Source organism: Puma concolor, chromosome E3, assembly GCF_028749965.1.
Source record: "Puma concolor isolate L17-30 chromosome E3, mPumCon1.1.hap2, whole genome shotgun sequence".
In the NCBI taxonomy this organism is placed as follows: Eukaryota; Metazoa; Chordata; class Mammalia; order Carnivora; family Felidae; genus Puma; species Puma concolor.
The window spans coordinates 39,958,229-39,984,906 of NC_141682.1; the positions used below are offsets into that span (position 1 = coordinate 39,958,229).

Below are 26,678 nucleotides of genomic sequence, written 5' to 3' on the forward strand. Positions count from 1 at the left end.
CTACCTCTGAGGAACTGGGTAAATGCTCTTTACTAAGTTGAGAAAAATAGGACAGGAACAGATTTGGGGGAAAAAGAAAAAAAATCAGTCAAGAAATCTAGACAGTGTATGAACACCTGGACAAAGCTCCCAGGTGATCCGGATGCACCTTTCCCCTGCCCATACACCATCTAGTTGAGAAACAACCAGTTACTAGAACAGAGCCTCTCACAGGAGTACATTCCGAGTAAGCAGCGAATATGACAGTTTACTTAATTTCTACCCAATGGGAAACGGAGATTCTTTACCTAGAGAGATGACAGTCTCATAGTTTTCCCGCATTACATCATTGTAGAGGGCCTCCTGAGTGGGATCCAGGAACTCCCATTCTTCCTGGGAAAAATACATGGCCACTTCTTCAAATGTCAACAAGCTCTAAAGAAGACAACGGGCTTCAGCTCAGTACTTGCCACTAGAGAAGCAGCCCTTCCATCCAGTCCATGAACTACATGTTAGGTCAGGCACTGAACGAAATAAGAGCCAACATAAGTATACGTACGTACATATATATATATATATATATATATGTGTGTGTGTGTGTGTATATATATATATATATATATATATTTTTTTTTTTTTAAGTCAAAGGGGAGAAAGGAAAGAGGCAAAAGGATCAGCAAGAGAGTAGGAAGAGCCTGGTTCCCAGGAAGAACATTGGCGCCTGTGAGCACCTGTAGGGCAGTGTGGGTCATGGGCCCGGGGAAAGGCAGCCCTCAAGGGCTGGACTGCACAGCTCACCTGGGACTCAGGCAAGACGAGCTCAGGTGCCACTGTCCAGTCTTTGGTGATTGTCTGCTCAGGAAAGGCTAGGATCTGGTGAGCAGGCACAGCTGTGGGTGGAAAAGAGCCAGAAGAAATGTCTCTCACTACTATGAACATCCTTAGCTTACTGCTAAAAGACAGACAATCCTGATTCTTTCATCAGAGATGTAATACCTTTAGAACTGTTGCCTGTTACCTAGAAGTGGCCTTCTGACTGGACACAAGAACTGAACACCTACCGGCTTCTACAACAGGTTCCCCAGTTGACGGTCTTTGGTTTGATGAGTGAAAGCAATAAAAGGAAATGTTTTTTGCCCTTATGTCATAAATTGTTCAAAATTCGGCCAAAACTAGAGGTTTACAACTGCAGAACTCAGTCCAGTGTGCCAAGGAATGGAAAGGGGAAAGTAAAAAAGAACGTGGTGAGTTCAAGAAACAGCAAGATCAGTGTAGATAAAGAGGGCTGAGCAAGGGCACGAGTGGCGGATGAACGGGTGCTAGATCTTGGAGGCTCCTGGTACCTTGGCAAAGAACTTGGGTTTTGTTCTAAATGTGTGAGAAATCATCTCAACATTTTAAACAGGGTAATCTCATGATCTGATCAAGTTCTTTAAAAATTTGGCTGCTGCGTGCAAAGTAGATTGTGGAAGGCTAAGAGCAGTGGCAGAAGGAGCCAGTTAGGAAGTACTGAGGTGAGCCTGGTTACACATTCCCCTGGATGAGACCAAGATGCTAACAGTCAGACTCAGGCTGTACTCGGCGTGCGGAGCCCGAGGACACGGATACATCAGTAGTACGGCAAGAGAACAAGATCAGAGTAAAGGATGAACACAAATGTTCTGGCCTCAAGTATTGGGTGAGTAGTGCTGCTCTTTACGGAGATGGGAAAGACAAAAGAAAAGCAGCGTAGGAGAGACGGCAAGGAGCAATCACGAATTTTAGGGTAAGGAATGAGCATATGCATTTGGAAAAGGCTCTCCGGGTGATCTGGATATGCCTTTCCCTGCTCACACCATCTAGTTGAGAAACAACCGGTTACTGGAACACAGCCTCTCACTGAAGTCTGTTCCTAGTAAGCCAGGAACATGACAGACTACTCAACTTCTACCCAACGGGAGAGGGAGATTCTTTACCTAGAGAGATGACAGTCTCATAGTTTTCCCGCATTACATCATTGTAGAGGGCCTTCTGAGTGGGATCCAGTAACTCCCATTCTTCCTGGGAAAAATACATGGCCACTTCTTCAAATGTCAACAAGCTCTAAAGAAGACAATGGGCTTCAGCTCAGTACTTGCCACTAGAGAAGCAGCCCTACCATCTGGCCCATGGGAGACCCTGGGCACTCAGCGAATTAACAGCATTTGGTATTTTTTAAAGTGAGAGGGTGAAAAGAAAAAGGGCAACAGATCAGCAACAGACTCGGAGGTGCTCATTTTCACAGGGAGAACGCTGGGGCTAACACGCCTGTGAGCTGGGCGGTGTGGGTCATGGGCCCGGGGAAAGGCAGCCCTCAAGGGCTGGACTGCACAGCTCACCTGGGACTCAGGCAAGACGAGCTCAGGTGCCACTGTCCAGTCTTTGGTGTTTGTCTTCTCAGAAAAGGCTAAGATCTGGTGAACAGGCACAGCTGTGGGTGGAAAAGAGCCAGGGGAAATCTCTCTCGCTTCTGTCTATAAACATCCTCAGCTCATTTCTAAAATACAGATGATCCCGATTCTTTCAGCAGAGACACGACACCCTTGCAAGTATATGTGGTGCCCTGGAGTGGTCTCATCATCATATACAAGAGCTAAGTATCTACCGGCCACTAGAATAGGTTCCTCAGCCTTCGAGAATGAATAAATGTAAGAAAAACCTTTTTTCCCCTCTCACGGTGTAAACTGTTCTCACTTAGGCAAAGTTAAACATACTTGAAAATGAAGTACTCAAGATAACCCGGTGTACAATAGATCCATTTTTTTTTTAGCATTTATTTGTCTCCTGGTACAAAAGTGTGTTCGTATTCTACCATCGCTTTCTAAAGAACAGAGTATTTGGTGTTATTACCGGGGTTCTGTAGTCTGGATGTTTCTGTATCCTGGGCCAACCCCCAAATTCACCCACAGCTGGTGCTCTACTGCCACCTAGGGGACATCGTAATTGCTACGTGGCTGAATCCGCCCATCCACATAGCTGGGCACCCAGAAAATGCCCACAATGTTCTGGTTCAATAAACTCTTATCATAGATCCCAATAAGGGAATTATCATGATGTGCCTTACCCCTCTCACATACAGGCTCAGATTCTTTATGAGTATTCCCGCTCAGCTGTTCTTGCAAACCTTGGTATGTATTCCAGAATTCTTCATCCTGGGCCAGGCCCACTGGCTGGGACTCTGCTGTTTCTCTCAAAAGCACTGACTCCTTTCCCAGCTCTTGTATGGCAACCTGGAAATAATTCCCACCTCTGTTACCACAAAAGTTATTTTTGGTTTTGGGGTTGATTGTAGAAGGAGGAAAAAGTGAACAGTCCAGATGGTAGAAGATATACAACACTAAAGGAAATGACAAAAAGGCTTAAAGAAATAACGGGCGACCAATGTTTCAAAAAGAATTCTCCACAAAATGTGGCACTATTGGGATAAAAGGAAAAGAAATGTGGCTCACGCTAGCCCTCCACCACAGCAGGCCCCACCCCTCTAAACACAGTGCCACTCAGACTACATAGGTCACCTGTTATCATGCTACTTTGACAGCCCTTCTCTCTTGACTTTGATCCCTGCTTAATGTTTTTTCTGTCTCCTCATTCTCTCAAAAGATTAAAGAACAAAGAAAACCGTCTCATCAACCAGATTATCCCCATGGCCAGGAAAGGCTTTCAGAGAATGGGGGACGAAATGGGAAAAGAGAGGGGAAGAGAGTTTGGCTCCAACCTACCTCCAGATGATTTCTGGCACCACACATATGCCTGCCTGTGTCTTCTTCCCAGTTGGCCTGACGCCAGCTGGTGTTCTGCCACGTGGCTAAGAACACACCCTGGATTCCCACGAACCAGCAGAGCCAAAGACCAACTGCGGAGGGCGCCGTGGAGGCTCTCTCATTTGAATCAGAGGGCAATATCCCTCAATGTCTCTCTCCTCTCAGCTACTCTGCTAGGATTGCCAAATCTGTTTCCTTTTTCTGCCTCCTTTTCTCTCCCTTTGCACTCTTCCTTCGATGTTTGGGTTTTCCTTCTCTTTACTATCTCCACTCAACTTTTCGTTTCTAAGTGTTCTCCCTTTGTGAGGTCCTCCCCTTCCTCTCCAACTCCTTATTTCCTTTTATTCATTTGTAACTCAAAACCCATGTCCTTGGGCAAGCCATACTAGGCTTATGACTCTCCATTCCCCCTGGCTCTACAGATCACAAATGCAGTCGTTCTGGAAGGCCAGGAAAGTATCTGTGAAACCTGAGACTACTGCTGTGGGTCTGTGGTTTCAGGCTTTGCCTCAGTTATTCTAAAGGAACAATGGAACAGTGACCTAATTCACCTTATTTCTCAATGAAGTGCCCCCACCCAAATCCACTTTCACCCTATTTCATCACGGGAATCAGGAATCTTTCTTCTCACCCTATTCCTCGTTTGACCAGATTCCCTCTCCAAGTGTTCTACCAGGGTCACGGCCTCCTCAATGCTTTGTAGATGGTCCTTCCTTATCCGGCTCTGGGTGTCCGTGGGCAGAATGGTCACAAACTGTTCTAGCACAAGCAGTTCCAGGATCTGCTCTTTTGAGTGGATCTCAGGCCTCAGCCACTGACGGCAAAATTCCTGAAGCTGGCCAACAACTTCACGAGGTCCGGGGGCATCATGATAGTGGAAGTTCCGGAAGTGCTCGCGCCAGCTTTCTGGACTGAGCCTGTCCGTTTGTGGGGTGTACTTCTTAATGTGACTGGAACTCTCTATCTCAGGTCCCTTGCACTCCCACAGAGCCCTGATCTGAGGGCTCAAACAGTCAGCCACCTTCAGATCTACCATCATTACTCTGCTGTAGGAACAGTTTTACTCCTGTGTTGGACACCCCGCCAGCACCACCTTTGGCAAACGAGGCCCAGTCAGCTCTGGAGCAAAATCAATAAAACGATCCTCGTCCTAGAGTAGTGAACAGAAAAAAGGTGCACGTCAGTGAGAGTGTCACAAGAACTTTGTTATCTCCTATTCACAACAACAGACAAACGAACAGAAAAATCCTGCCTTGCTTTCCCTTTAAAAAATCCACTGCCAAGGGCACCTGGGTGGCTCAGTCAGTTAAGCCTCCAACTTCAGCTCAGGTCATCATCTCAAAGTTCTTGGGTCAGGCCCCCCCGTAGGGCTCTGTGCTGACAGCTCAGAGCCTGGAGCTTGCTTTGGATTCTGTGTCTCCAGCTCTCACTCTGCATGTGTTTCTCTCTCTCAAAAATAAATAAATATTTAAAAAATTTAAAAATCCACCGCCAGACCCTTTGTCCCCTATTATTCAGGTGAAATAAGGCACAGCTCGTTGAGAGACAAACGTCCACTGAGGGCTTGGCCCTCCTAAAAATGGTCACAATTCAGGAAAGGTTGGACAGTGAGAACGCTTACAGCTTCTGGCTGCGAGGAGCTTGTCCAAAGATTTCACTCTCGTGCTTCCTACCCCACCTTCCCCATGCCAAGGGGCCATCCGGAGAACATTCTGAGTTTCTCTTCACTCTTAACGTGTCATCCCGGTCTCCTATCGTAAGGGGGGTACAACCTCTCTGACCCTTCATGCTGTCGTGAAGATGGAAGCCCACAGTGCGTGGAACATTCCACCTTCTCAATTCCACGGTATGCCTACTGGCAGGAGACCTGGGACAGAGAAGCGACACCAGAGAAGGAAAGTAATTACGGAAAAAGGAGTCTTAGCATCCCCCAATTAAGCAACTAGATGCTCAACACTCTCCTTCGGCACCTCTTTGCAAGAACTGTAAAAGGGCACCGTGCACGCGATTCGTTCCTGCATTTTTAAATCTCTCCCTACTTCACCCAGAACAGTAACAGAGGACCCTTGCTTACAAAATGTCTATCCAAAGGCAAAGTCGTAAAAGAGGAGAGGAGGGGAGTTGGGGGTGATGAGGGTGACCCTTCAGCCCACCTGCCCTTTCTTCCACGGTCACTGAGACCTCCGGGCGAGGCTGAGCACAGTCTCGGGAGCCTCGCTTTCCCTGAGCGATCCCGCGGGAACGGCACCCAAATTCGTCCCGGAAGCCACGGTACTCCCCCGTGGCCGGCTCCCGGCTGCCCAGCATGCTCAGCAGGCACGAGGACGCTGCCCAAGCTCGGCACCCGCAGAAACAGCCGTCTCCGAGGCTGCACCGCCCGGGTGCCCGGTGCCCGGCGCCCGGTGACACGGCCCCGAGGCGGGAAAGCCGGCTGCGCGCCCGCCCCGCTTCTGGACGCCAGGCCGGAAAGCCCGCGACCACAAGGCCCGCCCCGGTGACCGACGGGGTCCCAGCGCGGCCCCGGCACCGTCTGCGCAAGGGGGGACAGCGACGTGGCCTTTAGAGCCTGACGGCGGAGTTCCCCAAGACGGTCCGGCTGTCAGGCTCCCGCCGCCGGGCCCGCAAAGTGCCGCCGCCCTCGGACAATGGCTGTCTCGCCCCCGCCCGGCGCGCAGCGACCGGTGTCCCTCGGGAGCTCCGGGACCGACGCTCCCCCCGCCCCGGGCTCACCTGCAGGTCGCCGCCCTCCGCCCCGCGCCGCTCAGAGGCGGGCCCCGCGAGGCACAGGCCAGACCTCAGCACACGCCCTCAGGTCCCCGTCGCCGCCTGCCGCCCATTCGACCCCGCGCTCCGGCCGGAAGCGGAGTGACGCGCTTCCGGGGGAGGGGCTCCGAGCAGCCGCGCCGCGGCCCCGGGCCTCGCGCAGAGGAGGCGGCCTTCCGCCCGGGGCAGCCCTGGCGGCGGGAAGGAGTTAATGCTACCGAGTGTCCCGGCCCGCCGCGGCCTAGAGGGGCCTGTGCGCGGCTCGGCGAGCGGCTGTCGCCGCCTCGCGTCGCCGCTCCGGGAGGCGCTGCGCACCCGGCGGCGCCCCGTGCCCGGGAGCCCCTCCCGGCGAGGGTGACCGCCCCTGCGCGCGCCGGGTCCCCGGCCTTCCCGGGGCTTCCGTCCCGGTCACGATCGGCGGCCCCCAGAGGGCTCGTCCCTTTTCTGGGCCGCGCGTCCCCCACGACGATTCCGTTTTTCCTCGGGAGGTAGGTTTCAGCCTGTGAAACGGGATCCATGTGTGTAGTTGTCCCTGACCGGGAAATGGAGGCGCGGCTCGGCCTGGACCCCACAGGTGACCGACCAGAGCCCCTAGGCTGGGCTTTGGGGCCCCTGCGGTCCTGGCTCCCGCCTGTCCGCTACGGCATGCTCCCTGGAGGCCGGGAACCCCCTTTTCATCTGGCCTCCCCTGCAGTCTCTGCCAGAGTTGCCCGGGTAAAATGGGCATTCGTTCCACGGAGAGTTCGGAGTTCGTGAATCCCACCGTTCAGGATCGCAGTATTTCGAGGTGTCGCTGTCTCCTAATCATCGGGGTTCTTGTAGTGTCAGCCTTCACCGGGCAGCGGGTTACTTACTAGGCGCACGACGTGCAGCCGGCGGTAGAGTCCGCAGGACCAGGTCTCTGATGCAGGGCGTCTGGCCGAAAGACTGAGGCACTTTCGCGACCATCACTAGCTAGGAAGAGGGAGCCCTGAGCTGAGCGCTGCGGGATTCCAAGGAAGTGAAAGTTGACCCGTGGCTGGGGAAATGGTAAAAGAAACGGGAAAAGGCTTGAGGGATCTGCCCGCCCCCGGGAGTGGGGCCACATCCACACAGAGAGGGAAAGGGAAGAGCAAAGCCTGGAAAGCTGGGAAAGATTGGGGTGTGAGAAGATCGGCAGTACCTTTTCACTAAGTGTGACTGGGCTACATTTGGAGGAGACTTGCCTTAGAAAAGAAGTTCTCGTGGACCTGCCGCGGAGTGCGTAGCACGGGAGCGAGGCGATGGCACTGAATAAAGTAACTCCCGGAGCATCCCCGCGGGCTTTCCGAGGGAGCTTCTTTCCGGGGCAGTTCGTCTGGAAGGAAGGTTATGGTGGGAATGAAAATGGGAGATCGGGTCCAGGCCATTATGTTAGTGGTGCTTTCAGATGGAATCGGGGAGCCCCTCCCTGATCCTTTTTGTGTGAGAGAAAAGGATTAAACACAGGCGGTCGGCAAAAGCATCTAAGTCACTGGACTGTTTCCAAGCAGGTTCATTTCCTTGGAATCTGAGTCAGGTTGGGACTTAATTTTTTCAAAAGCAATTATTCTTCCCAGGCTTCCAGAACCCGTGGACAGCTCTGCTCTTAGTATTGAGATCCTGCCCATCAGGCCCAAGGCTGAGCATATAATGGAACGTATTAAAGTGAATAAGTGAAGTTGTGCTGGCGGTGCCCTTGCACAGTATTGGCAGGTGTGATTCATATCATGGGTACGGAGTTGGTTGGGGAAGCTGGGGAGAAAAAGTGGGGAAAGAGATCCTGTGAAGCAGGAAGAGGAAACAAGGCACAAACTGGTGAATAGTGAACGAGGACCAGTAATGATTTTTGTAGTTTGGAGTCTGGGGCCAACGTTGCCCACTCTTGCTGCGGAGCAGCCCAAAGTCCCCTGAGATTCTCCTTGTGAAATCACATTCCCCTGTCAGTGCACCACCTGAAAAATGGTGAGTGGGCAGCGATGACTGCAAATACATACACTTTATTCTGAGATACCACACAAGTGCCGTAGTGGGCTGAATGGTTTTGCTGGGTGACTGGCTGCAGTTAATAATGCTGCTACTGGCTAAAAAATTCTCTTTTTTCTCTTTCAATTTACAATAGCTATGGATGAATAGTTCCCTTACTTATAGCCGCCTTTTAGAAAGTTGCTTGATCTTAGTCTGCATTGGCCTCCACACCGATAACAGTCCTATTCTCTCATGATCCTCTCAGTGCTCCACAAACCAGTTGTCATTTCTCGCAACAAATGTTAGCAGATAACTAGCGGCCTGGACTCTCCTGGGTTTCTAGATGAGAAGCTTGTGATAATTCTTTGTGGTTGAAGATGAACGAAAGCCAGTCGGCCTGTGCCGTATAGGAGAGGAAAAATGACTGAAATGCCAATCATTTTTCTCATTTCTCTGACATGCTTTTCTTTCTTCATAGCACCGGAAATGGATAAAAGTGGCAGTGTTTGTTACTTCTCATGAGTGTGTGTATCTGGAATGAAAACAATGAAATTAACCTAGAGTAGGACATTTGTAAGGACATGGAATGGCACTGGGCATCGCCAGGAGGACCTGCAAGGAATATTTGAGTTCGCAGAGCTACCAAAGACTTTGCCAGCAGAAGGATTTATAGGAGACAGTTGATCAGAAACACCACAGAGAAACCCTTTAAATTTCTTCAAGCAGAGGAAAAAGTGAGTATTCATTCACATTAAGTAAAATCTACAGTAAAGAGAAACCAAGTGAAGTCTCAAATATAAAAAATCTGTTACTAAGCACCCTAATATAAATCTAGAAAAAGAAATTTTAACTATGATATTTTTAAAACTTCTGGATTGATCTATAAGCAACGCCAGGATTCTGAAACTTGATAATTCTGAAAATGGAGAAGCGCCATTGAAAAACAAAACTTGTGAGTATTCCAGATGTACACAAGGAAGGAGCTCTGAGAGTGGAAAAGTGCCACTCACCAGTTTTTACGTACTTGCATATTGCCTTGGTGAACGTAGGAAGTTAAAACTCAGTGTCTGAGAATGCTATATTGAATGTGATAAATGTTGGATTTCTTCACATGGACGACGGAACCTCCTAACTTTCTTGTCCGCCCAAAGATACTGTACAGCTGTTCAGGAATACCAGCTCTCCAGACATCCCAATGTCAGGATAGCTTGAAGTCTTTATCTGAGCGGACGGACTGTTGCCGTCCAGTGAACACTACTTACAGAGCAACATGAGAGCCGCTTTTTTTTCTGGCAGTGAGGTAAAATCGGATCGTCTTGGAAGGGGAGAAGCCACGCTGCATCTCTGCAACACAAGACTGCTCTGTCTTTGCGTCTGAGGTTTTCCCACACCCTTCTCAAGCACCACCACTTTTTACATAGACTTACATCACCTGGGTCTGTCCTTGTGGCCTCATCTCGCCTCTCCTCCTGGTGTCTCTTCCTGTGTTGAGTCAGGGAGAGTATTCCGGTATTCCTGTTATTCCTGACTGGTGCTGCTGTATCTATCAAGAAAGGAGGGTGGGGGGGCGCCTGGGTGGCGCAGTCGGTTAAGCGTCCGACTTCAGCCAGGTCACGATCTCGCGGTCCGTGAGTTCGAGCCCCGCGTCGGGCTCTGGGCTGATGGCTCAGAGCCTGGAGCCTGTCTCCGATTCTGTGTCTCCCTCTCTCTCTGCCCCTCCCCTGTTCGTGCTCTGTCTCTCTCTGTCCCAAAAATAAATAAAACGTTGAAAGGGGCGCCTGGGTGGCGCAGTCGGTTAAGCGTCCGACTTCAGCCAGGTCACGATCTCGCGGTCCGGGAGTTCGAGCCCCGCGTCGGGCTCTGGGCTGATGGCTCAGAGCCTGGAGCCTGTTTCCGATTCTGTGTCTCCCTCTCTCTCTCTGCCCCTCCCCCGTTCATGCTCTGTCTCTCTCTGTCCCAAAAATAAATAATCGTTGAAAAAAAAAAAATTTAAAAAAAAATAAAATAAAACGTTGAAAAAAAAAAAAAGAAAGGAGGGTGGGGTTCTGAGAACTGATCACGGTCATTCTGAGAACGTGTTGCAGGAGCAGCAGCTAGATAGGGCTTTGACTGTGGTGGCTTTCTGAGTTCATAAGACCTTCTCTCTAGACTAGCACTTCAGTCATGAGCCTTTATCCCTTTTAGCCTGTTACCCCTCCGTACAAATGCCTGTGCCTTTGGGGGCTTTGAGCTAGTGTTTTGCTTTTAATTTTTTCCAGCTGTAAGGTTTTTTCCCTTCTTTCCTCCTGTTGGGTTGTTTGAAGTCAAATTCAGCATGAATAAAAGAGGAAAGTATACGACATTGAACTTGGAGGAGAAAATGAAGGTCCTCAGTAGGATTGAAGCTGGACGATCTCTAAAAAGCGTAATGGATGAATTTGGGATCAGTAAGTCAACATTTTACGACATTAAAAAGAATAAGAAATTGATTTTGGACTTTGTACTGAAGCAGGACATGCCATTAGTAGGGGCTGAGAAGAGAAAGAGGACGACGGGAGCCAAATACGGTGATGTGGATGACGCGGTGTACATGTGGTACCAACAGAAACGCTCAGCTGGCGTCCCTGTTAGAGGTGTGGAGCTTCAGGCTGCCGCGGAGAGATTCGCACAGTGTTTTGGGCGCACGGACTTTAAAGCTAGCACCGGTTGGCTTTTTAGATTTCGAAACAGGCACGCAATCGGGAATCGAAAAGTATGCGGGGAACAAGTCCTAAATGCAGCTTCTGAAAACGTTGAGCCATTCCGACACAAACTCTACACGCTTATGCAAGAGGAGAAACTGAGTTTGGCTCAGCTGTACAGTGGGGGTGAGACTGACCTCTTTTGGAAGTCGATGCCAGAAGACATTCCGGCATGCAGAAAAGAGATCTGCCTGCCTGGACGGAAAATAAACAAAGAACGGTTGTCCGCTCTTTTATGTGCAAATGCGGATGGAACTCATAAGTTAAAGTCCATCATTATTGGCAAGTCAAAGCTGCCCAAAAGCATGAAAGAGGACGCGAGTACATTACCTGTGATATATAAACCTAGTAAAGATGTCTGGTTTACCAGAGAATTGTTCTCAGACTGGTTCTTTCAAAACTTCGTTCCTGAGGTCAGGCATTTTCAACTTAACGTTTTAAGATTCCATGAAGAGGACGTCAGGGCCTTGTTACTTCTAGACAGCTCTCCAGTTCACCCTTCCACTGAATCACTAACCAGTGAGGATGGCCGAATAAAGTGTGTGTTCTTTCCCCCTAACACTTCCACCTTGATTCAGCCAATGAATCAAGGTGTCATCTTGAGCTGCAAACGGCTTTATAGGTGGAAGCAGCTTGAAGAGAGTCTTGTCATTTTTGAAGAAAGTGATGATGAGCAAGAGAGAGGAGAAAAAGGAGTTTCCAAGATTAAAATCTACAACGTAAGAAGTGCAGTTTTTAACTGGGCAAAGAGTTGGGATGAAGTAAAACAAATCACCATAGCGAATGCGTGGGAAAATCTCCTTTACAAAAAGGAGCCCGGGTATGAATTTCAAGGCTTAGAAGATGGAGACGATGGAGAAATCCTTGAGAAATGTGGGGAGTTGGAAGCCACACTGGCCGATGAGAGGGTATGGTTAAATGGGGATGATGAAGAAAAGGGTCATCCCCCAAAAGCAAAAAGTGAAATTACAAAGGAAGTTCCTCAGAAAGGAAGAGGAGCCAAAGAGCAGACTTCTGGATTTAAGTTATCTGCTGTAAGAGAGAGTTTGGACTACCTACTTGACTTTGTTGATGTCACACCTGAGTTTCAAAGGTTCCATTTCACACTGAAAGAGATGCAACGAGAAATAGTAAAAAAGCAGTTCCAGAGTAGAATCCATTCTAGAATTGGTAACTTTTGGAAACCTAGACCTCGCATTATCAAGGATTCCTTCAATATGCCTTCAACCTCTAGTAATTAGGCTTTGTGTTTACAGATTTCTGTAGTTCTGTGATGTTATACGATGTAGAATTGTTGTGAATTGTCATTGTGTTGATCAGCTGACCTCATTTTGCACAGCAATGCCCATTTATATATTGTTTCTAAAACATACGGTTTAAAAATAAATGTGTTTCTTTAAAGTATAAAAATATTCGTTAATCCACTTTTGCTTCTATTTTAGACAAGGATCTGCATAATAAGGAGTTTAGTGGTCCCAGATTATCTAAGGTGGAATGGATGGGAAAGCGTTACATTCTGTCTCAGTCAGCACATATAACAAGGAAGGTATAGGCTATTTCTGGTTATTTTTAAAAAGACTAAAAAAGGAAAAAAGATAAAAGTAGATTTGGTTTTTAGTTTAATGGTGTGACATGCTCTGCTTTCTTAAATCTGTACCACCTATTTAGTGTTTCCGTCCTCTTATTGTGGAATTAGCTGATTAGAGAAGATATATATATATATATATATATATATATATATATATATGGTGAAAAGCACCCAACTTCTATCAACTAATGATAGTTTAACATTTTGGTATATTTTACGTATTTAAAAAATAGGCACATTACATTGTAAATACAATTTTATATCTTTTTGTGTGAACATTCTTTAGGCCTATGCGTTAATAATACATTAGTGTTTGTTCTAAGCCTGGGGTAGAATGGACTGTGGAGGAAGTTGATGGGAAGGTCCGGTGAGCTTACTGTACAGCTTTTTAGTCCCTTTAAATTTAAGTGATGGCATCGAACGCCCCTCCCCCGTGGGTGATAAATTTCCAGAATAAGTGACCGGCAGTCACACCCTTTTGAAAAGTATTCACTAATTCTGGAAACTTCACGTTGCCTTCGCATGCTGTGTACCGAGCCTGGTGTTGGGCATTTAGACCTGAATTAGAAACAAACCGAATAGGAGCACACCCGCGTCCGATGTGTAAGAGCTAAGAGGAGTATGAAGAGGGCTCTGTGCTGACAGCTCCGAGCCTGGAGCCTGTTTCAGATTCTGGGTCTCCCTGTCTCTCTCTGCCCCTCCTCCCACTCGCGCCGTCTCTCTTTCTCTCAAAAATAAATAAACATTTAAAAATAAATAAAGTTTAGTGAGGGCGGTGGCAGGGCAGTCCCGACAAAGGGTAGCGTGAGCTCGGGCTCTTGGATGTGAGTGGAGTCTCTGGGAAGCTGCAAGGTCCCTGGATGATTGCCCTAGGGGCAGCTGGCAGAGAAGAGCAGGAAAGACAGGTCCGGGGCAGATTTTCAATGCCCTTCGGGGTCATCCTATGATTTTAGACTTCCTTCTGGGCCCGCATGAAATCGGTTCTGCGGCCTAAACGGCTTACCTTTTGACTCCACTTGTCCCTTTCCGCTGTTCGGGTCCCGGCCCCGGCTGCCATCACCCCCTGCCTGGACAACCGCACCCGTCTCTAGTCTCTCTGCCCTCGTTTCTTGTCCTGTCCCCATCCTTTCTCAGCCGGTAGCCAGGGCGCGCGAACTGAAACCAGCGAGGCCTAAGGCCCTACTTGGGCTTCCCACCGCATTTAAGCAACGACGCCTCGCCTCAGCGCAGCCGGCAGGCCCGCCCTTCCCCGCGCCGGCACCTCCCCTCTCCCCGCGGCCACACCACCCAGGTCTGCGGTCGCCCCGCTGCCGGACCGCGGGAGCCGCGCCCGCCGCACACCTGACATGCGCACGCACACCTGAGAGACCGGGGAAGTTTCGGGAGTGCGGTAGCGCCGCCGGTGTCCGCTGGGGGAGGAGGGAGAGAGAAACCCTGCGGCCGCTGGACCCGGCCCGGCCCTGGGAGCCGAGACCCAGCGGGGGAGCGGGGGTGGGGAGCGGCGCAGCGGCAGAGCGCCCGCCTGCGGGCCACAGCGGCCGGGACGGAGACGGGCTGCGGGAGGAGAGCGCCCCCGAGGGAAGGGCGCAGCCAGGAGCCGCCACAGAGTGTCCGCCGGCGGGCCAGAGCGGCCGGGGCGAAGGGGGTGGGCGCGAGCGGAGGCGCGGCCCGGCGCAGCCGCGGAGCGACTGCCGGCGAGCTAGAGGGGCGCGCGCCCGCTGCCTCCGGGGCGCGGTCACGGGCCCCAGGGCGAGAGCCGAGCGGCCCCAGAGCTTGGGCGCGGGGCGACGAAAGGTCTGTAGGGACGCGGCCGCCGAGCGCCCGCCCGGTCGGCACTGGATACCCCCCCCGCCTCCCGGCCCCGCGCGGGAGCGGTCCTCGATGGGACCACTCCGGCGGGGGGTTCTAGGGGCGCCGCGTCCCTTCCCCGAGGCGCGACGGGCTGGGCTTTGCCCAAGCCCAGGAAGGGACTTAAGTCTTTGCCTCTGGAAGTAACGTTTTCAGGATTAGAGCTCCTCCGAGAAACTCAGGCACTTCACCGCTGTTCCGGTGGCCGGGGCAGTCTTCCTAAACTTGAGCTGGCCCCCTCCCAGAAGAGCCGGGGCGGGGGGGGGGGGGGGGGGGGGCTCAAGGGCAGCTTCACCTTCGAGGTAGGGACTCGCACGACGGTTCTAGCACGTTTTCCTGCCTTGAGGGCAGGTGGGGATGGAGAGGCAAACACGACTCCACATTGTGTCCAAAAACATACCAGGATTTCATTTTCTTTCCCTTCCCCTTTTTGCCTGGGGAAATCAGACGTGGAGCAGGTTTGGATCCCGGTGTGTTACCAGTTTTGACTTCTGACTCTAGCTTCTGGGACAGCTACATTGAGGATGTTAACTGGAAGATTTGACCGAAGCTCTTGGTGGTCTGAGGGATTTTTCAATCAACCATTTTGTCATTGTTGAATATATACCTCGACCATTCCCACTACCTCCTAACTGCATACATCAGGCAGCACACAGCTCCTCTGGGTAAAAATTACACATCAGAAAAAGTTATCAGTCTCCCTTTCAAGAATGGGAGTCCATTCTTAAATCTAGAAGTGTTTGCAAGCTAGATCGAAGGCTGAAAGGATAAATGCACTAATATTTTTTGTAATGAATGCACTTTTGCTTTAATTCATCTTGATACTTTTGAGCTCCTGACACCCAAACACATTAGTCTACTAGCAGTAATAAATTTGCTATTTTGTTTCTTGAAACACACATTAAGAACTTTTTACCTTAGTTGTTTCAAATGCTTGTGAAATATTTACAAAAATTAGAAGTCTTAAAGCAGTGGAGGGGATTTTGCACTTTCCAAAATCCTATCAGTTGACAGTGGAATGATTCACATAGTAAACTCTTCTTAAAAGGGCTGGGAGTACAAAACCTGGAAGTTCAGATTATGATATTGAGACCCATAAATGTCTTTACTGCAATAAAAACTCTTAGTGATTTCCAAGGAGTTTTTCTGGGGGAAAAAAAATGTTTAGGGTTTCACTGTTTCCAGTCTCTGGCCTTACAAGCTTTGTCCTCAGTGGCGTGTGGCCTGCTGCTTTTGTTGTTGCTTTAAAGCGTGAGCAAGCAAGACAGCACGTGTGCGTGAGCAGGGCAGAGGGGGAGAGAATCTTAAGCAGGTTCCATGCTCAGAGCAGAGCCTGATGTGGAGCTGGATCCCACAACTCTGGGATCACGACCTGAGCTGAAACCAAGAGATCGAACCACCCAGGCACCCCTGGCCTGCTGCTCTTAACCTGCTTCTGCCAGGCCTTTTCAGTGCTTAAATGTGGTACTGATCCTCCACCCAGGGGCCCTTCTGCTGGTCTGTGCTACCTTTGCTACAAGGACTGTGGCTAGTGCTCAGGGTCAGTACGTTACCTCCCAGGTCTAGTTTTTACCCATACGGGCTGAGGGAGCAAGGGGCTTTATTGCCCCTGTGTCAGTCTCCCATTATCCTAAGAACCAGTTTGGAGACTGTTCTGGTTTCTTTTTCAAGGACTAGTGGGTAAGAGTCTAAATGTAAAATATGTGTGCGCAACGTAAAAATATGAATGTAAAAAGCACACACTTGGCCATCCCTTGCAGTGACCTCACGGGAGCCTATGCGGAGGACCTCTGACCTGCTGTGATACACCCACAAGGAAAGAAATCATCAATCCCGCCTCGCAGTTAACAGACTGCTCCCTGAAATTTCTGCCAGCAGGTCTTACATTGGTAGTAGTGGCAGGGGGCTTAGAAGAAAGAGTCTTGCCAGGATTATCTGCCCACAGATGACATGAATAAACGAGCACTTCCTATGTGCCAGATGCGGAGCTCAATGTTTTACATGCCATATTCTGTGAGATCATTTCATTAAAACAGACAACAGCTCTGCTTGTGAATTTGTTGGAAGGGGAGCTAGCCTGGAGGCTGGGACTTGGGACTTTTCCTGTTGGAAAATCTTTCTAGTGCCAGGAGTAAACTCCTGGGGGCCCTCACTGCTCTAGCCTGACGCTTCAGTGCTCCCAGTAGGCCCAACAGCAGGCGGACCACGTCGGAAGGTCTGCATGGGTGATATTACGGGAGAGAGGGGTGAAAGGGAGAGATGCTTTCCATTCTCGTGAGACTGACAATCCACGTAAATGGCAACCTCAGCTTTTTTCTTTTGACAGAGTGTGCAGTGGGTACGCGTGTCGGGGCGGGGGGGGGGCAGAGGGACAGGGAGAGGATCTTAAGCAGGCTCCCTGACCCACGACTCTGGGGTCATGACCTGCCCCGAAATCACAAGTGTTGGACATTTAACCGACTCAGCCACCCAGGCACCCCAGTTGCAGTCTTAACCAGAGAGACTGCTTCGTAACATCAACCTGACATCACCCACCCAATTTCATGCCATCAGCAGCCCAGCAGCCCTGTCCTGCTCCTACAAGGGTCCTAAATTAAGCTCTCCAATCTTCATACTCTCCCCTGCCCCTCAACCCCTGCATTATCCCTGCCCTCTTGTGGAGAAAGGAGGAGAAATCACAAACTAAGATTTTTAAAAATCAGCTCAGGAAACGAAGGAAAAACTCCCACTAAGCTGAGGCAGGGCCGAGACAAGGCTGATACGGAAATGCGGGAAAGGGGTAGGCAGGGTTGCTTCCCTCGCTTAAAATCGATAAATTTGGTAGCCAGTTGCCAGGTAATGTTCCATCTTCCTCTCCCACAAAACAGTTAGCGATCTTCCTCCAGGGCCAAATCCTGAGAGGTTTTCCTACTCCTAGACTACTTCTGGTATTCTACCTCTTATGACAACACACTCCTAGAATTCCCCGTTCTGAAACAGAATGCTTCCCCTAAAAAAAAAAAAAATGTGCCCTCCCCTGTATCTTCCCTCCATCAATGGGCATTAATTCACTGATATGCAGGCTCGGAAGAGCCAGATTTTCCTTCAGCTTCATCACAAGAGAGTAAACACTCCCAACAAAGAATCAAAGACAATTTTACTGCTGTCCACCACAGAAAGGAAAGAAACCTTGTAGAAGACCCTTATGACCCCAAACAGCTACCAGGCGTGACCCTTTGTTACCACAAAGCGGTCCTCACCTGGAGCCTGGCCAGGGCCACACCCCACCTTATCTGTCCTCGGCCAACCTCATCGGAACCTTCTTTGACCAACCCAGGAAGACAGAAAAAGCAGGTCCTCTAGCCAAAGCAGACAGGAGACAAGTCAACACTGGAGGCCAAGACAAAAGGTCCTCAAAGAAGAGTCATGCACTTTCTTATTTCCTGAAGACATTTATTACCGTCCAAACATATTTTCAACAAGGAAAAGCAAGATCCCTAATCTCCCCAGGATCCACACTTGCAAAGCCTCCCAGGGAACCCATCTTTCGTGGAACCCTCTGAAGACTCCAGAGCTCTGTTTCTTTCTTGGACAGAGGGGGGATTGAGTCTTAATCTCTGCAAGGGTGAACTAATCCACAGTCTGGCTTCCTCTGCCGACACCTGTGCCGAACTGCGAACTCCTTCTCACCACCTCCCTCAGGTCTCTGGTTCCTTTTTGCCTGAGGTGACGTTTACATGCCTGGCCTGGGCGCGGGCACTCCGGTCAGGGAGGCGCTGTGGTGACGGCCCCGGACTGCCCACGGCTTCCCAGCCAGGGCTCTCAGGGAGCTGCAACTCACCAACCAGTCTTCTGTTGCCTTGAGCTGGTTTCCAGAACGCTCCGCCCTTCTTTTGTCCCAAGGGCCTCAGGAGCCCAAATGCCCCTGCTGAACATTCCAAGTGAGGAAGCAGTATCAGAAAATCACATGGATCCCCAAAGTTGCTGGGACGGACAATGGACACGGTAAGGCACCCAAGTCACAACCTGCCTAAGTATACCAAGGCAGTCAGTGTGCCCTGGGACATAGACTTCACAGAGGCCTCTGTCCGGAGCAGGTCACCTCAAAGACTTGACACCCTCAGGAGTTCGGACAGAATTGCATTCTAGTTCTATGCTAAGCCTTTGCTGCCCCTGCACCTCCCTCACAGTGACCCCCACCTTGATCCTCTTTATAGTAATTACCTTAAAAACAGATGATTTGGTCGGCTGGGCAAAGAATACCAGCTCTTAACAGGACCCTCTGAGTAGGCCACCTTCTCTGGGCCAGAAAGAAATGCCGCTGTTTCTATCCCGTGTGAGTTCTCTGGTGACTCATAAGGCGTGAACTCCGAGAAAAGCTCTCTCCACATTCAGAACATTTATAGGGTCTCTCTCCCGTATGGGTTCTCAGGTGACGAATGCGATTGGAGCTGTGAGAAAAACTGTCTCCACACTCATGACAGGTATAGGGTTTCTCTCCCGTGTGAATTCTCTGGTGCCTGATTAAGTTGGATCTATGAGAGAAGTTTTCCCCGCAAAGGTTACACTTATACGGCTTCTCCCCCGTGTGTGTTCTCTGATGTCTGGTGAGGTGCATGCCCTGCCGGAAGCTTTTCCCACAGGTCAAACATTCGAAGAGTTTTTTCTCTGCCTTGTGGGTTCCATGGTTGCTAAGAAAGAGGGTGCTGCCACTCACTGCTTCCCCACACTCCGAGAAGGGGTAAAGCCTCTCTTTCTCGTGAGTTCTTTCATGTATGACGAGGTGCGAACTGCGGGAGAAACTTTTCCCACACTCGGCACACTTATAAGGTCTCTCCCCCGTGTGAATCCTTTGGTGCCTAAGGAGGTTGGAACTATGAGCAAAGATCTCCCCACACTCGGGGCACTTGTAGGGCTTCTCGCCTGTGTGCGTCCTCTGGTGCCTGTGAAGGTTTGAGTTGCAAGAGAAGCTTTTTCCACATACGTTACATTGGTAGGGTTTCTCCCCCGTGTGGGTGCGCTGATGGCGAGTCAGGTGGGTATTCTGACTGAAGCTCTTTCCACATTCCAGGCACTTATGCGCCTCCTCTCCCAAGTGTGCTCTGTGTAGTGACAGAAAGTGTGGGTTCCCACCAAAGATTTCGCCACACTCCACACCCACACACAGTCTCTCTGCCGCATGTATTCTCTGGTGCCTAATTAGGTTCGAGTTGTTAGAGAAATTTTTGCCACACAAGGGACATAAGTGGAGCTTCTTCGGCTGCGATTCCTTCGGTCGCCCCTGTTCTCTGCAACTTGTGGCCCCCACTAAGGATGGCTCCATCCCTTCCTCTGGGGGAGGCTCCCAGTGCCCTTCTGCCCTGTCCCGAGGCCTTCCCTGCTCAGGACTCCAGGGCACCTCCCCTCTGGCCTGGCCAGGCAGCAGCGCCTGCGGGTGGGCGCTCTCGGGGGACAGGGACTGAGCACTTTCTTCCTGGTTCTCAAACTTCTCTTCTCCTGGCAGAGCGAGAGAAACCAAACCCCTACATTATTCCTCCACGAGACAAAAGGAAATCCCACAGATGTGCTCCTCCAGACGTCCAGACGTCTGTAGGGCAGACATCCAGAAAGGCTGGTTCTATCTCAGTTTCCCATTTTCCCCATGTAGGTAAAATACCCTAGAGAGGATAAAAGGTGGGGCCGTCGCAAAGGAACAGAGCTCAGACCAGTCCTGAACTCGCTTGTACAGGCCCCCGACTCCCTCTACAACCGAGCCTCTGGCTTCTGCCCCGTGGAAATGGGTGGGTTGGAGCAAGGCTGGGACTGGGGCGGGCCCCAGGAGTGAGTGCCCCCTTACGCTGGGCACCGTGGGATGGAAATGGGCAGCGGGGCGACGGGAAGCAATGCATCTTCCTGGCAGCGGTGATGGGCTAGCCCTCCGTCCCAGTCCTTGAGGGCTTCCCTCCCAACAGTGGGAGTCTGGCCGGGCAGGCTGCTCACCTCCATTCCTTCTTACCTGGAGCTGGGCCTCTGGGACTCAGGCCTTCCTTGCAAGTCTGAACACTGGGATCCCATGGCTTTCCTCCTTGTTCCACGTGGGTACTTAGGGCCTCCCGACTGGGAACCTGAGCCTCTGTTCACAACGAAAGAAACAGATGTCTGTCACCACTCCCTCTACCAGGCAGAAGAAACAAAGATAATCTTGGCCCCTAGACTTAGTGGACATTTCCACACAAGGCACACGGAGTCTGACAGTAGTAAGTCTGACAATACACTAAACTGTTCACAGTGGTTATCTCCAGAGAAAGAAATTGGAGGAGGGGGACTATGACTTTTTTTTTCTTGTTACGCTTTTGTAGTACTTGGGATATTTTGCAGTGAGAATGTACACTTTTGTAATTAAAACAACCAAACATGATTAGAGTGATCAGTTCTTGAGGAATTAGTTTAATATTTAAAAGAGCCCCAACTCTCACAGATAAATATAAACTAGAACTACATTCCACAAGACAACTCCAGGATAAAATATAACGTGGTGGACCATCAGAAAGAAATCTGGGGCTCTGAGATGACCGGAGGTTAAAGCCTAGGAGCGCCATTCCTGTGCGATGCTAAAACTAAAACCTCACACCAATCCCAACAAACTCGGACTTTAAACAGTTTAGTTCCAAGAACTCGTGACCCCAACTTCTCTTCCCACGAAGCACTGAGAGCTAGGCTCAGCTCAGGGCACCAAACCATGGCCTGGTGATGGACAGCCTGGAGAAGGTCCCAGTGAAGGGAACCAAACCCAGCGATGACCCTTATGCAGAGTTACTGCAAGTGAACTGATAACTGTGCCTCTTTTTACAAAGACCAGATGTGTGAAAACAAAGTGTGACTCTTTTCTACCACGTGTCTGTATGGCTACAATCGTAACGTACACAGAATCGCTGTTATTTAAGACTTCCCACAGCTTTCGGGGCGCCTGGGTGGCTCAGTCGGTTAAGCGTCCGACTTCAGCTCAGGTCATGATCTCACAGATCGTGAGTTCGAGCCCCATGTCAGGCTCTGTGCTGACAGCTCAGAGCCTGGAGCCTGCTTCGGATTCTGTGTCTCCCTCTCTCTCTGCCCCTCTCCTGCTCATGCTGTCTCTCTCTGTCTCAAAAATAAATAAAAGCATTAAAACGAATCAAAAAAAAAAAAAAAAAAGACTTCCCACAACATTTTAATGTAAGAATTTTCATACATCCAACGTTGAAGGAATTACAGTGTCTGTATACACTGTACCTAGATCCACCTGTCATTTGTCATATTTCATAGGCATCATTTTTAATCTGTGCATAACAGTTTAACACATAGATACATCTTATTTATCCCATTATATACGTGTGTGTGTGTATATATATATATATATAATATATGTATATATTTATATATATATATAAATTTTCAAATTCCCAAAAGGCCTCCCCCCTCCTTCCTGAATTTTTAAGGGCTGGGATAGCTGCTGAGCTGGAATGTTGATGCCAGTGCCCCCCGAAAGGTGGAGAAGGGCCTAGGAATACTAACGAAGCATAGAAAATATGAGTGAGACCAGAAGAATAAGCATCTCAAAATCGCAAGGCATCAAGAACGGAGAGTGTGTGCGATGGGGGGTGGAGTGGGAGAGGCTGAACAGAGAGTGTGTGTGATGGAGGGGTGGGGGAGGCTGAACGGAGAGTGTGTGTGACTGGGGGCGGGGGGAGAGGTTGTCAGCAGATTTGATTTGTTCTGCCCCGGGAAGTCCACTAAAACTCAGAGTCCCTGCCTTTGGCTCTGGCGGCTGGGGGCCGTAAGTTTGCCAACTGTGCCAACCGCCAGATATTTAACGGATCCTCATCCGGGGTGCTTTAGAGAAAGGGAGGTCTTCTGGCAAAACTCAGAACTTATGTCCAGGAAGTGAGTGGCGAAGGGACAGGCCCCTGGTCAGAAAGGGCGGAGTCTTCATGCCTGGAAAAAAAGTCCTTACCCAGTGAGTCCACATTCTCATAACTCTCCTGCACCGTGTCCCTGGAGAGGGCCCTCTTACTAGGATCCTGATGCCCCCACTCCTCCTGGGAGATGTACATAGCCACGTCCTCTAAGCTCTCAGGCAACTGAAAGAGCACAAGATCTCCTTTAGCCCCTGAGGCACCAAGAACAATTCAAGCAGAGTCATGAGTTACAGGGGCAAAACCCAGGGTGCCAAGGACACGCTTCATGGGGGAGGAGGGTGCAGGCCCACAAGTGGGGTGTGGAGGAAATAAAGAAGGCGGGGAGGCGGCACGTGGTGAGGGACAAAGGATCCTCTCCAAGAGGCAAAAAAGACCCTGTCCCCACAAGAACAACTGGGGGGAGGGGTGCTGGGGGGAGACAACGAGAACTTCCACATCACCTGGGGCCCAGTCATTTCCTTGTCTTCCATGTTTCCTTCAGCAGGAAAGAGAGAAAGCCAGGGAGCAGACAATGCTGAAGGTGACAGAAATCATGATGAGAAAGGCATCTGTAATTCTCGGGAGCCCGAGGATTATTACAACACGTATCCGTCCCCCAACACCCAGTCTCCGCTCAGGATCGAACAATGAGCAAAAGGCGGCAACGGAGGCGTCATAAAGCGATATCCAAAATGGCGGAGGTGGGCAAAGAGCACCAGGCAACTTCCCCGCCGGCCTGCAGCAGTCAAGCCCTCAATCGTTCAAAGCTCTAAATGTCTCTGTTCTGCATACACAGGGGCTTACTTGAAGATCCCCCCGCCCCCGCTCCCATCCCCCAAAGAACCCAGACCACCATTTTTGGGTCTTTGACTCCACGCCTGGGAACCCTGAGGTCAGAAATCCCCTCACCTAGGCGGTGCTACTCCACCTGCTGGTGTCAGGGAACGACCCGGAAGCCCCTCCTCCCTCCCCCCAGCCCAGGTAACTGTTCCTCACCCCTCTCCTTTACAGCCTGGGGGTCCCTTTTGGGGCTGGGGCCTAGCAGCTCCTGCAGCCTGGGGCCAGGGCTTCGCTCAGTCTCCATTGGCTCCAGCTTGAAGCTCGGTGACTCTCGTGCTGTTTCCAGAGGCAAAGGCTCCTCCAAGAGCACTTCTGTTCCCCGCCTATGGTTTGTGACCTGGGAACCAACCCACATCACTCATCATCATAACAGGGCCCGAGAGGAAGGGAGATTAGTACAGAATTCTGAGGGCAAGCCGTCAACGGAGAACTACCGGCGATCCCTTTGGGTCCAGCAAGAGAGAAGCATGGTTTCCACTTAACGCTTTTCTGGTCCCATGAGTGCTGGAGAGCATCGGAGCGGAAGACGTCCGCTCCCGGGGCACACCTTCCCCACACAGCTCTCTGACACACCTGACTCCCTCTTGCCTCCTCCCCCTGCCCCCAGTGTATCTACAGGCTTCCATTCCTCACTTCAGGGTAAGTTCAACTTGACCGACCCCGGGGACCAGTGCCCTCGGAGCCTCAGTGCCAAACCGTGTTTCTCAATCTACCGTTAACCCGACCGAGCTCCGCAGAGGGGACCGGGCTACTGAACCTAGCCTGACAACAGCTAACAGCCATGAAGCACTATTAGCCAGCAGTGGGGTCAAAACTACATGATCCTCTCCCCGGAACCCTCAAAACAACCCTAGGAAGATGTTTTGTCATTCTCACTTTACTACGTGGCAAATCCGAAGCCTAAAGAAATTAAGTAATTTGCCCAAAGTCGCAAAACTGCTACAGACCAGAGTGAGGATTTGAACCCTGCGAATTAACTCCGGGGGGGTAACACGAATGCACACCCCCTGCCTCCATGTGGAAAGAGGGCATTCTTCACTGCTGGTTCTGTCCTGCCGGGGAAAACCTGGAGAATGAATCTTCCTAACTAAACTATAAAAAGACCTCTTGCCCGTGTAAAGTCTACTCAGGGCACCAAGTCCATAGGTATGGAGAACAGGGCGGCCGCGATGTCCTAGTCCTCGGGGCCAAACGAACCGAAGACAGCTCTCTCTCTCACCTGAAGTCTCAGTCTCCCAAGCTCTCTCTGCATGCCCTCCACAAGGGTGACCGCTTCCTCGCCGCTCTCCGGATGCAGCTCCTGCACCCTGCTCTGGATCTCCTGGGGCAGGATGGTCAGGAACTGCTCCAGGACCAGCAGCTCCAGGATTTGCTCCTTAGTGCGCAGCTCCGGCCGGAGCCACTCATGGCAAAGCTCCTGGAGCCGGCTGAGGGCTTCCCGGGGCCCGGCGGCCTCTTGGAAGCGGAACCTTCTGAAGCGTAAGTGGGAGGCCTCAGGACTCGGCCCCGGATCTGGCGGCGGCAGCTCCTGGCTCCAGGCGCAGTCCTCCTCCAGTTTCACTATCAGGAGCCCTTCCCGGTCTTGGGAGCCCGGGCCCGACGCCATCCTCAGGCCCCTCCGGGGCACCTCGGCCCCGAAACCAGCTGCACCCGCCCGAGAAGGCTTCCCGGGCCCCGCGGAGCCCAGCCTCAGCCCGGGCGCAGCCGGCTCCGGTGCCTTGGCCTCAGCCGATCACGGGCGCCGTCGCGCCGGCCCCCTATCCAGGAACCGGCAAGACCACCTCAGAGCAGGAGCTGAACACCGCGCTTTGACTCTCGTCTCCGACTCACGCAAGCCTAGGCGCTCGGCTTCACGCCGGAAGTCCCAGCGCGCTTAGGCGTCCACAGCCAACGGCGCAGGCTCAGGATCAACTTCCGGGCCACGATCTACGAACTCTAGCGCCCATTGGGTCAGGTCTCGCCACAGACTTCACCGCCGACCAACCAGAGGGGAAGAGCTGTCTGCGGAGACGGGGCGAGCGACGGCCAATTGGAGACGAGAGGCAGGGCAGCTAAGTTTAGAGGAAAACATGCCCGAGGCGGGCGTGACCGGCTGACTACCGGATCAGAATTCCCAGAAAGCTTACTAAAGTGAAAACCCGAGCCACGCGAAATCCAGCGCGTCAGTGTCGGGTGGGGCCAAACGACCCGAATTGTTAACAAGCTCTTCCCCCACGGACAAGCTTGAGAATCACTGCCCGGTCATAACGGATTTAAAGGCAGTTCCCACCCGCTCTGGTTACTCGGGCTGCACGAGAGAGCCCCTCTGGCCCGGCGGCCTCAGAAGCACGCAAGCCAGGACTCTCTCCGCCGCCTCTCGGCGCCGGGTGGTCGGGAAGCGTGTAGACCGGCCCGGGTCAGCGTCGCTGCGGGGCTTGCCGGGAGATGTAGTCCCTTGCACGGCCCGCGCCTGCGCCCGAGGCAGGTGCCGGGAGCAGGGGCGGAGAGCGGAGCGCCGCGGCAGTGCTTCCGGCGCGCTGCTGGGGCCCTGCGGCTGGGCGCGTTTGGCCATCCCTTGCTCGGTCAGGGTCCTGGAGGCTGGGCGTCCACGAGCGCTCCTGGGGACCCGGGACGTGCTGCTTATTGTCCATCCCTTCGAGGGCGGGATCGTTATTCAGCTCCCTCCTAGATCTTGTGATGAAAGTTGTGAACTTCACTCCGAGCGGGGAACGGAAGGAAACCCGGAGAGTGGGCTCAGCTCCTCCCTTCCCTCTAGCGACAATCGGGCCCGTGGGCTCCGGAGAGTGTCGCAGGAGTGAATCGGGACAACCAGTAACCTTTTATCGAGCGCTTGCCTAATAGAGCTGGACCCTAACAGCACTCAAAACTGTAGGACGTAGATGCTGTTATCATCCCCCTGTAACAACGGCACCGAGTGTCAGCGAACACCCTTGTCCAGGGTCACGCAGCTAGTCTGTCGCTAAAGTTCAGGCTGCCATAATAGTAAAAAGGGTGAAGTGGGGACAGAGAGGCCGGCTTTGGACGACTGGTTGGAGAGAGTCCTGAGTATTTCGGTTTTTTCTTGTTCCACTAGAGGGAAAGGGCTCCACCGCTTTGTGGCAAATGTGACCTCAGCAGCCTCAGCACACAGGCCGGTATAGGTCCATCTCAGAAACCCTTGCTGAGACACGTGACCTCAGAGTCCTCTAAGGCCATTCTCCTGTTTTCGACATATTTCAGGAGACTACAGATTGTAACCTAAAAGTCACTTCGCTGGCATTTACTACGTCATCTCAGACAAGTTACTCAATCTCACTGACCCCCA

At 51.4% G+C, this 26,678-nt stretch overlaps 2 protein-coding genes across 11 annotated transcripts in view; both read right to left on the bottom strand.

The window, feature by feature from the left end:
• ZNF75A (zinc finger protein 75A) overlaps window positions 1-6,633 on the bottom strand; it is a 48,121-nt gene extending 41,488 nt beyond the window's left edge. For 3 of the 7 annotated variants that reach the window (XM_086692153.1, XM_086692152.1, XM_086692150.1), the window contains exons 1-7: window positions 6,489-6,633; window positions 4,390-4,908; window positions 3,062-3,227; window positions 2,337-2,428; window positions 1,935-2,061; window positions 778-869; window positions 288-414 (exon numbers count right to left, since the gene is read on the bottom strand). In XM_086692153.1, the coding sequence (XP_086548279.1) occupies window positions 288-414; window positions 778-869; window positions 1,935-2,061; window positions 2,337-2,428; window positions 3,062-3,227; window positions 4,390-4,797 (1,012 nt within the window). In that variant the 5' untranslated portion in view covers window positions 4,798-4,908; window positions 6,489-6,633. The other 4 variants (XM_086692151.1, XM_086692154.1, XM_086692155.1 and 1 more) reach the window with 4 other exon arrangements.
• A 1,865-nt stretch (window positions 6,634-8,498) lies between these two features.
• ZNF263 (zinc finger protein 263) lies at window positions 8,499-25,797 on the bottom strand. 4 transcript variants are annotated; one of them, XM_086692167.1, is made up of 7 exons: window positions 24,594-25,797; window positions 23,531-23,711; window positions 22,996-23,069; window positions 22,591-22,717; window positions 20,617-20,733; window positions 9,919-10,029; window positions 8,499-9,830 (listed from the first exon to the last, which is right to left on the bottom strand). In XM_086692167.1, the coding sequence occupies exons 1-7, from the start codon at window positions 24,978-24,980 to the stop codon at window positions 9,745-9,747; spliced, it is 1,083 nt and encodes a 360-aa protein (XP_086548293.1). In that variant the 5' UTR covers window positions 24,981-25,797; the 3' UTR covers window positions 8,499-9,744. The 4 variants fall into 4 exon arrangements, with proteins under 4 accessions (XP_086548293.1, XP_086548294.1, XP_025772535.2 ...); XM_086692168.1 differs by lacking the exon at window positions 8,499-9,830 and adding an exon at window positions 12,266-12,312 and having other exon boundaries at window positions 9,918-10,029; window positions 24,594-25,786; XM_025916750.2 differs by lacking the exons at window positions 8,499-9,830; window positions 9,919-10,029 and adding an exon at window positions 18,054-20,117 and having other exon boundaries at window positions 24,594-25,755.
• Window positions 25,798-26,678: the final 881 nt, after the last annotated feature.